The sequence below is a fragment of the Pleurodeles waltl genome, chromosome 6 (assembly GCF_031143425.1).
Source record: "Pleurodeles waltl isolate 20211129_DDA chromosome 6, aPleWal1.hap1.20221129, whole genome shotgun sequence".
NCBI classification, from domain to species: domain Eukaryota; kingdom Metazoa; phylum Chordata; class Amphibia; order Caudata; family Salamandridae; genus Pleurodeles; species Pleurodeles waltl.
Genome location: NC_090445.1, coordinates 1686787214 through 1686801198, shown reverse-complemented (window position 1 = coordinate 1686801198; position 13985 = coordinate 1686787214). Strand labels below are relative to the sequence as shown.

General features: G+C 44.0%; 1 protein-coding gene across 1 annotated transcript in view; it reads left to right on the top strand.

Annotated features, from left to right (window-relative positions):
• PPP6C (protein phosphatase 6 catalytic subunit) overlaps window positions 1–6418 on the top strand; it is a 101831-nt gene extending 95413 nt beyond the window's left edge. The window contains exon 7 of the mRNA XM_069241747.1: window positions 5471–6418. Within this exon, the coding sequence (XP_069097848.1) occupies window positions 5471–5719 (249 nt within the window). The 3' untranslated portion in view covers window positions 5720–6418. The remainder of the gene's footprint in view (window positions 1–5470) is intronic.
• The last annotated feature ends 7567 nt before the right edge of the window (window positions 6419–13985 follow it).

Genomic DNA, 13985 nt, shown 5'->3' with positions numbered 1-13985 from the left:
GGTGTAAGGTGTCCGTGGTAGGTATCAAACCTGGTTTTCAGACTTCTGTGATAGACCAGCCATGAAATGTTGGCGGTTACATGTAAGAGTATGCTGAGGTCCATTATTGCCTTGAGAGCACAATGCATTTTGATCACACTCCCTTTTGAGGAGGGAGTGCTTGCTTTTTTCCTGCTACTTTCCTACCCCTCCTGATGTCTGTCCACCTCTTAAGGTAACAGTCCTTGCTAGCTTCCCTTCTCTCGAGATCCCATCAAGGGGGTTCTGTGTGCAAGAGATCTGCTTGCAGGTCCGGACTCTGGGCCTGGAAAACATTTATAATTTATGCTTATCTTTACTGGGCTCAAAATCTGCCCAAGTGCTAAACGTTTTTTATATAAACATGGATAGTGGTCCAGAGGGATAGGTTGATGGCCCCCAACAAATGTCTATTCGTTGTCAACAGTTTGTGAATGATTAATAAAACATGGAGCACGTTTTCAGTTTCACTGCCTGTATACCTGACCCATTTAGACCCATTGCATGCTAGAGTCGGATTTAAAAAAAAAAATTTAAAAAAAAATTAAAAAAATCCCAGAAGAATATTTATGCAACTTCTGGTAAGCTACAATTTAAAGCACCTTAAAGGGGGGAAGGGCACCATTCTAATTCCTTGTACATAGAAAGTGCTGTTATAATTATTTATTTCGGTTGAAAAATTGTAACCATTTAAACAGCAGAAAAGACATGTCAATATCAATAAATAAATTTACTCACATTAACAACCCAAGCCCCGGATAACATTTGTAAATATAACGAGGCTGGCCTCGCCTGAGGTCACTCCCTTTAAGGAGGGTGCAGTATAGCAAGTTCTCGGGACATGATAATGTTTACAGAAAAACATAACATGTAGTGTATCCCCTCACAGCTACAATGCCCTAAGCAATGGGAATAATAACATCCACGGGGAAAGGCTAAAGACAGGTAAAGCATAGGTAGTCTAAACCGGGTTAAAAGACATCTTTCCCTATTGTTTTTCACCATTGCTAAATATGGCTCAGTGTTCCATGTGGTGATGGTCAAAACATATTGGCGAACTCAGCGAAGTTGAGCTGTCTAAACTCTGAGTAATCAGGCTCTCTCCCTATAGGAATCTCTGACCCATTTAAAATCATTAATACCTTCTTGGTTAAGAAAGATCCCTTCACAACCCAATTTACCAAAAGATACCTTTAAATACTAAAACCAGGGATTTTTTAAAACATTGGACAATTGTAAACAGTCTTGCATGATCTGCTTATTTAGACCCAACTCCTTGCTCCACACCCCTACCGAAGACCACAAGGGTCGCACAGCTATAGAGTCACACAAGTAGTTAGCCCATAATTCCTCATGAGTTGCAAAATTGGAAGTACAGTATAGAATACAGAGAGAACTTTTTAAAAATATCTTCTCCTCGACCTGTAACATCCTTGCTAAACAATACCCCCGCAGCACGCTCCCGTACAGAGTCCTGGAAGTACATTATGCTTCGTATGTTTTCATTAAGACCTTCAACAGGTGACTCCCTCTTCTGGACACGAAACTAAAGACAGCCAGATTGTCTTCCTGAGATCCTCTATCAGGGACCTTAAGTTTAATTTGGAGTCAAACTGGACCCCTAGGTAAAGAAAAGACTCCGTTTTGGGTAATGGGGAACCCTTTAAAAATAATGTTCTATATGTGGGAGATTTAGTGCCCACCACTATGATATGAGTTGCCCAGATTGGTTGTAAGATCTAATTTACCCATGAAATAATCTAAAGTGTTCAATAATTTCTGCAGACTGTTTGCGGTTCTTGCCATCAGAACCGCGTCGTCTGTGTATAACTGGATCGGTAACAGGCAGGAGACAATTTGAGGACAACCAGCCTTGGTATCCACTAGAGCGTTGTTATTTTGGTAAATTTCAAATAGTCCTAACTGTAGCAGACAGATCATTTTGAACCATGATCTGCTACTGAATAGCCTAATGCACACAGGTCCCTACCTACTCCATTCTAACAAATCTGAGATGCTCAAGTATATGTACTAGTGCAAGGGCTTCTAAATGCTTCTTCTTGAATAGAGGATGAATTTGTAAAGGATATGCATGTGTTTGAGCATTTATTTGAATACTTGAAATCCTTTGCAGAATGATCTAAATGTTCTTTTCACTTAAACCCCTGCAGTGACAAATACACAGTAAAAAAAGAATTGGCAGCCTGCTGTTCATGTTTTATAAAATGCAAGTCGAAAACTTTCAGTGCTGCAGTCTCTTTTATTTAGCATGAGCTGCAGAATTTACTCAGGCAAGTGCAAATAGATTCGGAATCAATAACCATCCCTACAGTCGTTCCCTTTAATTCTTTGTCTCTGTCCTTTTATGGATTGGCACATTGTTGTTGTTTAGTGTGGGGCTGTGGTGCCCATCTGCCCATTGTCGTCTAGTCTTTTTCCAACCCTGGCAGGGGTGTGGAATTTATTAAAATATCTACTTGTCCAGTGGATAGGTTGCTTCTCAAATCTACTTGTCCTGTAAAAAGATCTACTTGTCCCTTTGGTGCCATGTAGTGTGGCGACAAATTATGGCAGCAATCTCATTATGTAAGTGCTCTGATAATAGCCTCTCTGATTATGCCAGGGCTACTACCACAGTAGGGATTAAATACTTGCAGTTTCAATCCCTACTGTAGCAATTTCCTTATTTTGCCACCTTTCTGCAGATCTGCATATTGGGGCTGGAGGAAGCAGTAAGCAATAGTCCTAGGGCTGGAATGCCTTTGAGTCTGCAAACCTACTAACCTGCATGTTTTAAAGATTTTTACCAGCTTCTCTCTAATATTTTCCCATAATAAAAAAGGTTGGACATTTACTCCTGACATTGGCAGAATTAGAACTTCTTCCAGGGTTGGGAAGAAAGTGGCTGGAGGGAAAATGAACTTGCAAATGCTCAATAGATTTTTACATGAGCAAATCTACACATCGTATTTACCCATGCTAAAATACAGTTCACAAATATTTTATAGGGTACAACATATACCATGGGTGCACTTTTGTGACTTTCTTTAAGAATTTGGGGCCACATGTAGGTAGGTTCAGATTTGCGACCTGCAAATTGCGAGTCGCAAATCCGAATGTAGGATGGTGTCCCTGACACCATCTGTGATTCGCAAGGGCTTCGCAAATGCCCACCTCATGAATAATCATGAGGTGGGTCGCAATTTGCGACCCCCCTCGCGAATGGCGGCCCTCACAGGGATGGTGGCCTGCTGGAGACAGCAGACCACCATGTCTGTGACTGCTTTTCAATAAAGCAGTTTTTTTTTTTGTAATGCAGCCCGTTTTCCTTAAAGGAAAACGAGATGCATAACAAAAATGAAACATGAAACGTTTTCGTTTCATTTTTTCAGAGCAGGCAGTGGTCCACAGGACCACTGCCTGCTCTGAAAAAATGTTTACAGTGACATTCACAATGGGGAAGGGGTCCCATTTGGATCCCTTCCCTTTTGCGAAAGTGTTAGCACCCATTTGAAATGGGTGCAAACTGCGATTGGTTTGCACCCGCTTTCGCGGTCACAAAACAATCCTACATTGCACTGCGAGTCGCAATTAGGAAGGGAACACCCCTTACTAATTGCGAGTCGCAAACACGTTTTGCGATTCGGTAACCAGGTTACTGAATCGCAAAACTGGGTTTGTGCATCACCGTGTGCTTTTTGCATGTCGCAAACAGCGAAAGTCGCTGTTTGCGACATGCAAAAAGCTACCTACATGTGGGTCTTGGTCCCTAATTAGGTCTGGTGTTAACAAAGACATTTTGTTTTTATTAAACTTCTATTTCTCTCTCTTTCGGCCGGCTTTACTGTGAGTGATCGCATTCTGCTCTTCCACAAGGAGCATATTGCCACACAAAGTAGTTTTGTTCAGTGTCAGGAACTACAGTGGCAATCAGTGACGTAACTAAACTGGAGGGTGCCCCTTTGTAAAGAACATGGAGGAGCCCCCTCTCCAGACTCACTCAGGGCAGGTGCTGTGCTGAAGGGGCCCCCTGGAGGGCAGCTGCGGGGCCTTTGTTATGCCGCTGGTGTGCTTTTAGAGAGTTCAAAAACTTTTTTGGGGGGGGTTTGCCAGTGTTTGTTACAATGTTGAGGGCCTGGTAGCTCCCACAACAATAAAGTGTTACAAAAGCCATGTCAAAACAAGACACGCATTGATGAAACTAAAAGACTTATAAAAATGTGTCAGATCAGTTGGCTTTGTCAGTGTTTGTTTATTTTCATGCTTCCCATAATCGTGTTGAAAATGGTTACACTGATTTTCCATTAGAAATATTTTTGGGAAATACTAGCATGCATCAACACATTTTACTAAATGACACTTCATTTGCATATAATCAGAGAGCATTCTGGGAGCATCAAACTTAGCCTCATAGCCTAACTTTTCAAACATGTGTATACACGTTTTTTTTTTTTTTTTTGTACTGGAACCAACGTCAGTAGTGAAGTGTGACCTTAAAACATTTATTTACAGCACTCACCCTAATAATGAAGACTTTCAAATAATGAACCATAAATACAAGTTCGAACAGCATTATCTTTTGGAAACACATTAACTCAACTGCAGAGAGTTCCACTCTCTGTAATCAGGCAGCCAAAGGGTTTGTGCTGCAGGGGGTTGGGCCTACTTGTCCCAAGGACAAAGTAAACATAAAAACTTGTAGCCCTTGACCCCAAACAAGATGTCCCGGGCGTCGGGCGATAGGAATTCCACATCCCTGCCTGGATTTTAGCATCACACTTTCTAAGCCTGCACTGTTCGCTTTCCTTGCATTCTGAAGATCAATGGATGGGCACTTTAACACTCATGAGATTACTAAATAACCATTCTCAAAGTGTGGCTTTTTCCAAGAAAATAATTCTTACTTTTATTGACTATATTGAGAATATTGAAGTGTACTTGTAAATGTATGGCATCCGCAGATGCATGTTCTTCAGAGTCCATGTTCCAGAGTTTTAACATGTATGCCCTCTGATTTTAATAGCTCTTGCCCGATTTCCCTACAGTCCTTGTTTCTCTAGATGCTCGACTACCATATTTCCTTTAATAGGACACTGAATCACTTGAGCAGTGCTGCAGATATGTACAGGTTTTCTATAAGGTTTATGAGCGGTCACGCATTAGCTCCTGCTTGATTGATTGATGGCCAGGTCCATTGTATTCGTGGCCACCAAACCACGAACAATGATACATTTAGCATACACAAACCAATGGTGATAAAGTAATAGCTGTCTGCACCCTGTAGAAATCCCATTATTTCTGTTTACTTTTGCCCTTGCCAATGAAAAGTGTATTCCCAAAGAATAGTTCATTATATAAATTGTATTTTAGATGGGGAAAATATTTGTGGGATTAGTTCATTGAATCATGAATTCAGCTTGGTTATCATTGACACATTTTTTGTATGTTTCAGTTTGTTCACATCAACAATTTAAAGCTCATCTGCAGAGCACATCAACTGGTGCACGAAGGCTACAAGTTCATGTTCGACGAGAAGCTAGTGACAGTGTGGTCTGCGCCCAACTATTGCTACCGTTGTGGGAACATTGCATCAATCATGGTCTTCAAAGACGTAAACACAAGAGAGCCAAAGCTGTTCCGCGCGGTTCCAGATTCGGAACGCGTAATTCCACCTAGAACGACCACGCCGTATTTTCTTTGAGGTCTTGTCCCTTTTCTCCTTTAGTCTCCTGTTCCTTGTATTATCCCTAGTCTTTTTTTTATTTTTTATTGAGCACTTGCTGCTGAAATGCTGCCTCTTGCCTTTTTTATTTTTAAATTATCTAAAATATATTGTGGATTATGGTGTTTATAGCAATACTTAATGATTCCCTTTATCCTTCGCCCTCTCCCTGCCCTTTGCAGCACATTTGAATGCCTGTGAAATGAAATTGAAGTGGTACAGTATAATTGCCTTTTTATGGTCTTGGAGTGAGTGAAAACATTTCTTTTAAATACTGTCTTTAAAACCTTTGAACCACTCATAACATTTGATCTTGTGTTTTCTTTTCACTTTAAGTACTTTTAAGAAATTTCAGCAGCAAAGGTATTCAATGAACACAGTGGACTGTACATTTATCGTTGTGCGCATGTCCAAAATGTAAAGCTTAAATATCCTTTTGTGGGACGTTTTAAGTGGATGTAAAATAAAGTGGTCCAATGGCCTGCACCTTTTCTGTTTTTATTTTATTTTTTAAATATCAACTGAATTACAGAAAAAGATACAGCAGTTGCATTTGTACATTATAATAATTGTACTGATCTCTTATTTCTTCAGATTATTTGTATTTTATTAAAGTAAATATCTTAAATGAAACTCACATAGGTTCAATATCAAAAAATAAAAAGATATGCATTTTGATATTTTGTGGATGTGTGTTTTATTCTCTTGAAAGAAACCTTGTCATGTTTTATTCTCTTGAAAGAAAGAAGCCATGTCATCCTTTGGAAATTCAAGAGTAGTGAGTGAGCTGCTCGTGAGAAACAACGTTTGTTTTCTATATTGGTATCCGTATTCATGCTTTTCATAAACGCTAACTTGCCTGTCAATACCCATAAATGTAGTGGCTGCTCTTAAAATCCTTATGTGGTTTTCACTTCATTAATGCTGAACTTGGGTGCAGTAATCTAGATAAACATTTTGTGTGTGTGTGCACAGTCCGCCATCTGGTGTTGGGCTCGGAGTGTTACAAGTTGTTTTTCTTCGAAGAAGTCTTTTCGAGTCACGAGACCGATGGACTCCTCCCATTTCGACTCCATTGCGCATGGGCGTCGACTCCATCTTAGATTGGTTTTTTTCCGCCATCGGGTTCGGACGTGTTCCTTTTCGCTCCGTGTTTCGGATCGGAAAGTTAGTTAGAATCTCGGAAAAAAACGTCGGTATTGTTTGCGTTCGGTATCGGGTTAGTTAGAACAAATCGACACTGAATTCTGAAGAGCTCCGGTGGCCCTTCGGGGTTTTTTCGATCCCCCGTCGGGGCCTGGTCGGCCCGGCCACACGTGACTTCAAGGCTGATGGAACGGACCCCATTCCGCTTCTGCCCAAAATGCCATAACAAGTATCCGTATACGGATCAGCATCTGGTCTGAAACTTGTGCTTGTCTCCCGAGCACAAGGAAGATACTTGTGAAGCCTGTCGAGCGTTTCGGTCGAGAAAGACATTAAGAGACCGAAGAGCCAGAAGATTGCAAATGGCGTCGACGCCGACAGGACAAGAGCGTTTCGAGGAGGAAGAAGAAGCTTTCTCCATCCACGAGTCGGACTCGGAAGAGATCGAGGCCGAAGAAACGCCAAAAAACGTGAGTAAGACGTCGAAACATAAGACTCACGAGAAGTCAACAAAAGCCCAGGGGACGCCACCGCCAACAGGCCATGGCTTAACCCGAAAAATAGGTGACCGATCATCGGCACCGAAAAAGGGCACGCTTGTGGCGAAGTCATCCGACTCAGGTCGAGATACCGCCACACAGCAACCTCGGACCCGAGACAGCGGCTCTGAAAAAATTCGGCACCTAGACAGCGGCACCGAAGAAGTTCGGCACCGAGACACCACGCCGAAAATAAAAAAGGTTTCTTCAGAGCCTAAAAAGACATCCGAAAAAGTTTCGGTTCCGAAACATCCAGCCTCTGAGCCGAAAACAGGTTCCTACACAGAGGAACAAGGATTAACCTCCCAAATGCAAAAGCATAGATTCGGAGAGGAACTTGAAGCTGTAGAACCAGACTATACACAAAGAAGGCTCCACATTCATGAGGACACAGGGAAGATAACCACTCTTCCCCCAATTAAAATAAAAAGAAAACTTGCCTATCAACAAAAGGACAAGCAGCCACAGGCAAAAGTGGCAAGGAAAACAACTCCACCACCGTCTCCACCACCATCAATACACGCATCACCAGTAACAACTCCACCACTGATGCACTCCCCAGCTCATACTACAATGAGTCAGGATGATCCCGATGCATGGGACCTTTACGACGCCCCAGTATCAGACAACAGCCCAGACTCGTACCCTGCAAGACCGTCGCCACCTGAGGACAGTACATCTTACACACAGGTGGTCGCAAGAGCAGCTGCTTTTCACAACGTCAACTTGCATTCCGAACCAATTGAGGATGATTTTTTGTTTAACACCCTATCATCCACCCATAGCCAGTACCAAAGCCTACCTATGCTCCCAGGAATGCTAAAACATTCAAAACAGATCTTTCAAGATCCAGTTAAAGGCAGAGCCATAACTCCAAGGGTGGAGAAAAAATACAAGCCACCGCCAACAGATCCCGTTTATATTACAACGCAATTGACACCAGACTCAGTAGTTGTCGGGGCAGCTCGTAAGAGAGTGAACTCTCATACCTCAGGGGACGCACCACCTCCAGACAAGGAGAGTCGCAAATTTGATGCGGCGGGCAAAATGGTGGCAGCACAAGCAGCAAACCAATGGCGCATTGCCAATTCACAAGCACTTTTGGCAAGATATGATAGAGCTCATTGGGATGAGATGCAGCATTTCATAGAACACTTACCCAAAGAGTTCCAGAAAAGGGCGCAACAGGTGGTAGAAGAAGGACAAAGTATCTCAAATAATCAGATACGGTCTTCAATGGATGCAGCAGATACAGCTGCAAGGACAGTAAACACTGCAATAACAATAAGAAGGCACGCATGGCTGCGTACTTCAGGGTTCAAGCCGGAAATTCAACAAGCCGTGCTAAATATGCCCTTTAATGAACAGCAGTTGTTTGGGCCGGAAGTAGACACTGCTATTGAAAAACTCAAGAAAGACACTGATACAGCCAAAGCCATGGGCGCACTCTACTCCCCGCAGAGCAGAGGCACTTTTCGTAAAACACCTTTTAGGGGAGGGTTTCGAGGTCAACCAACAGAAACCACAACATCACAAGCAAGGCCCACTTACCAGAGCCAATATCAGCGGGGAGGTTTTCGGGGGCAATATAGAGGGGGACAATTCCAGAAGAATAGGGGAAAGTTCCCAAGCCCCAAAACTCCTCAAAATAAACAGTGACTTACAAGTCACACAACCCCATCACATAACACCTGTGGGGGAGAGACTAAGCCAATTTTACAAACATTGGGAGGAAATAACAACAGACACTTGGGTCTTAGCAATTATCCAGCATGGTTATTGCATAGAATTTCTCAAATTCCCTCCACACATCCCACCGAAAACACACAGTATATCAAAACAACATATAGACCTTCTAGGACTAGAAGTTCAAGCATTGTTACAAAAAGAGGCAATAGAATTAGTACCAAATCTACAAATAAACACAGGAGTTTACTCACTGTACTTCCTAATACCCAAAAAGGACAGCAGTCTGAGACCAATACTAGATCTCAGAACACTAAATACCTACATCAAATCAGACCACTTTCACATGGTTACATTACAAGACGTAATCCCACTGCTCAAACAACAAGACTACATGACAACACTAGACCTAAATGATGCGTATTTCCATATACCAATACATCCTTCACACAGAAAATACCTAAGGTTCGTATTCCAAGGAATACATTACCAATTCAAAGTGTTGCCATTCGGAATAACAACTGCGCCAAGAGTTTTTACAAAATGCCTGGCGGTAGTAGCTGCACATATCAGAAGGCAGCAAATACAGGGAGTGCAGAATTATTAGGCAAGTTGTATTTTTGAGGATTAATTTTATTATTGAACAACAACCATGTTCTCAATGAACCCAAAAAACTCATTAATATCAAAGCTGAATATTTTTGGAAGTAGTTTTTAGTTTGTTTTTAGTTTTAGCTATGTTAGGGGGATATCTGTGTGTGCAGGTGACTATTACTGTGCATAATTATTAGGCAACTCAACAAAAAAAAATATATACCCATTTCAATTATTTATTATTACCAGTGAAACCAATATAACATCTCAACATTCACAAATATACATTTCTGACATTCAAAAACAAAACAAAAAAAAATCAGTGACCAATATAGCCACCTTTCTTTGCAAGGACACTCAAAAGCCTGCCATCCATGGATTCTGTCAGTGTTTTGATCTGTTCACCATCAACATTGCGTGCAGCAGCAACCACAGCCTCCCAGACACTGTTCAGAGAGGTGTACTGTTTTCCCTCCTTGTAAATCTCACATTTGATGATGGACCACAGGTTCTCAATGGGGTTCAGATCAGGTGAACAAGGAGGCCATGTCATTAGATTTCCTTCTTTTATACCCTTTCTTGCCAGCCACGCTGTGGAGTACTTGGACGCGTGTGATGGAGCATTGTCCTGCATGAAAATCATGTTTTTCTTGAAGGATGCAGACTTCTTCCTGTTCCACTGCTTGAAGAAGGTGTCTTCCAGGAACTGGCAGTAGGACTGGGAGTTGAGCTTGACTCCATCCTCAACCCGAAAAGGCCCCACAAGCTCATCTTTGATACCAGCCCAAACCAGTACTCCACCTCCACCTTGCTGGCGTCTGAGTCGGACTGGAGCTCTCTGCCCTTTACCAATCCAGCCACGGGCCCATCCATCTGGCCCATTGTAAAGAAATGGCTCCCTGTTGCAGTTACCCCCCACTTTTTGCCTGATACTGATGCTGACTTGACTGAGAAGTGTGCTGGGACCCTGCTAACCAGGCCCCAGCACCAGTGTTCCTTCACCTAAAATGTACCATTGTATCCACAATTGGCACACCCTGGCATTCAGATAAGTCCCTTGTAACTGGTACTTCTAGTACCAAGGGCCCTGATGCCACGGAAGGTCTCTAAGGGCTGCAGCATGTCTTATGCCACCCTAGAGACCCCTCACTCAGCACAGACACACGGCTTACAAGCCTGTGGGTGCTAGTGAGAACAAAATGAGTAAGTCGACATGGCACTCCCCTCAGGGTGCCATGCCAGCCTCTCACTGCCTATGCAGTATAGGTAAGACACCCCTCTAGCAGGCCTTACAGCCCTAAGGCAGGGTGCACTATACCATAGGTGAGGGTATCAGTGCATGAGCATGGTACCCCTACAGTGTCTAAACAAAACCTTAGACATTGTAAGTGCAGGGTAGCCATAAGAGTATATGGTCTGGGAGCCTGTCAAACACGAACTCCACAGCACCATAATGGCTACACTGAAAACTGGGAAGTTTGGTATCAAACTTCTCAGCACAATAAATGCACACTGATGCCAGTGTACATTTTATTGTAAAATACACCCCAGAGGGCACCTTAGAGGTGCCCCCTGAAACTTAACCGACTATCTGTGTAGGCTGACTAGTTTTAGCAGCCTGCCACAAACCGAGACATGTTGCTGGCCCCATGGGGAGAGTGCCTTTGTCACTCTGAGGCCAGTAACAAAGCCTGCACTGGGTGGAGATGCTAACACCTCCCCCAGGCAGGAATTGTCACACCTGGCGGTGAGCCTCAAAGGCTCACCTCCTTTGTGCCAACCCAGCAGGACACTCCAGCTAGTGGAGTTGCCCGCCCCCTCCGGCCAGGCCCCACTTTTGGCGGCAAGGCCGGAGAAAATAATGAGAAAAACAAGGAGGAGTCACTGGCCAGTCAGGACAGCCCCTAAGGTGTCCTGAGCTGAAGTGACTCTAACTTTTAGAAATCCTCCATCTTGCAGATGGAGGATTCCCCCAATAGGGTTAGGATTGTGACCCCCTCCCCTTGGGAGGAGGCACAAAGAGGGTGTACCCACCCTCAGGGCTAGTAGCCATTGGCTACTAACCCCCCAGACCTAAACACGCCCTTAAATTTAGTATTTAAAGGCTACCCTGAACCCTAGAAAATTAGATTCCTGCAACAAGAAGAAGGACTGCCCAGCTGAAAACCCCTGCAGCGGAAGACCAGAAGACGACAACTGCCTTGGCTCCAGAAACTCACCGGCCTGTCTCCTGCCTTCCAAAGATCCTGCTCCAGCGACGCCTTCCGAAGGGACCAGCGACCTCGACATCCTCTGAGGACTGCCCCTGCTTCGAAAAGACAAGAAACTCCCGAGGACAGCGGACCTGCTCCAAGAAAAGCTGCAACTTTGTTTCCAGCAGCTTTAAAGAACCCTGCAAGCTCCCCGCAAGAAGCGTGAGACTTGCAACACTGCACCCGGCGACCCCGACTCGGCTGGTGGAGATCCGACACCTCAGGAGGGACCCCAGGACTACTCTGATACTGTGAGTACCAAAACCTGTCCCCCCCTGAGCCCCCACAGCGCCGCCTGCAGAGGGAATCCCGAGGCTTCCCCTGACCGCGACTCTTTGAACCTAAAGTCCCGACGCCTGGGAGAGACCCTGCACCCGCAGCCCCCAGGACCTGAAGGACCGGACTTTCACTGGAGAAGTGACCCCCAGGAGTCCCTCTCCCTTGTCCAAGTGGAGGTTTCCCCGAGGAATCCCCCCCTTGCCTGCCTGCAGCGCTGAAGAGATCCCGAGATCTCTCATAGACTAACATTGCGAACCCGACGCTTGTTTCTACACTGCACCCGGCCGCCCCCGCGCCGCTGAGGGTGAAATTTCTGTGTGGGCTTGTGTCCCCCCCCGGTGCCCTACAAAACCCCCCTGGTCTGCCCTCCGAAGACGCGGGTACTTACCTGCAAGCAGACCGGAACCGGGGCACCCCCTTCTCTCCATTCTAGCCTATGTGTTTTGGGCACCACTTTGAACTCTGCACCTGACCGGCCCTGAGCTGCTGGTGTGGTGACTTTGGGGTTGCTCTGAACCCCCAACGGTGGGCTACCTTGGACCAAGAACTGAACCCTGTAAGTGTCCTACTTACCTGGTAAAACTAACAAAAACTTACCTCCCCCAGGAACTGTGAAAATTGCACTAAGTGTCCACTTTTAAAACAGCTATTTGTCAATAACTTGAAAAGTATACATGCAATTTTGATGATTTGAAGTTCCTAAAGTACTTACCTGCAATACCTTTCGAATGAGATATTACATGTAGAATTTGAACCTGTGGTTCTTAAAATAAACTAAGAAAATATATTTTTCTATATAAAAACCTATTGGCTGGATTTGTCTCTGAGTGTGTGTACCTCATTTATTGTCTTGTGTATGTACAACAAATGCTTAACACTACTCCTTGGATAAGCCTACTGCTCGACCACACTACCACAAAATAGAGCATTAGTATTATCTCTTTTTGCCACTATCTTACCTCTAAGGGGAACCCTTGGACTCTGTGCATGCTATTCCTTACTTTGAAATAGCACATACAGAGCCAACTTCCTACACCCATCAAGACTCACTCTCATTTCATCAGTCCATAAAACCTTAGAAAAATCAGTCTTGAGATATTTCTTGGCCCAGTCTTGACGTTTCAGCTTGTGTGTCTTGTTCAGTGGTGGTCGTCTTTCAGCCTTTCTTACCTTGGCCATGTCTCTGAGTATTGCACACCTTGTGCTTTTGGGCACTCCAGTGATGTTGCAGCTCTGAAATATGGCCAAACTGGTGGCAAGTAGCATCGTGGCAGCTGCACGCTTGACTTTTCTCAGTTCATGGGCAGTTATTTTGCGCCTTGGTTTTTCCACACGCTTCTTGCGACCCTGTTGACTATTTTGAATGAAACGCTTGATTGTTCGATGATCACGCTTCAGAAGCTTTGCAATTTTAAGAGTGCTGCATCCCTCTGCAAGATATCTCACTATTTTTGACTTTTCTGAGCCTGTCAAGTCCTTCTTTTGACCCATTTTGCCAAAGGAAAGGAAGTTGCCTAATAATTATGCACACCTGATATAGGGTGTTGATGTCATTAGACCACACCCCTTCTCATTACAGAGATGCACATCACCTAATATGCTTAATTGGTAGTAGGCTTTCGAGCCTATACAGCTTGGAGTAAGACAACATGCATAAAGAGGATGATGTGGTCAAAATACTCATTTGCCTAATAATTCTGCACTCCCTGTACATGTGTTCCCGTACTTAGACGACTGGTTAATCAAAAC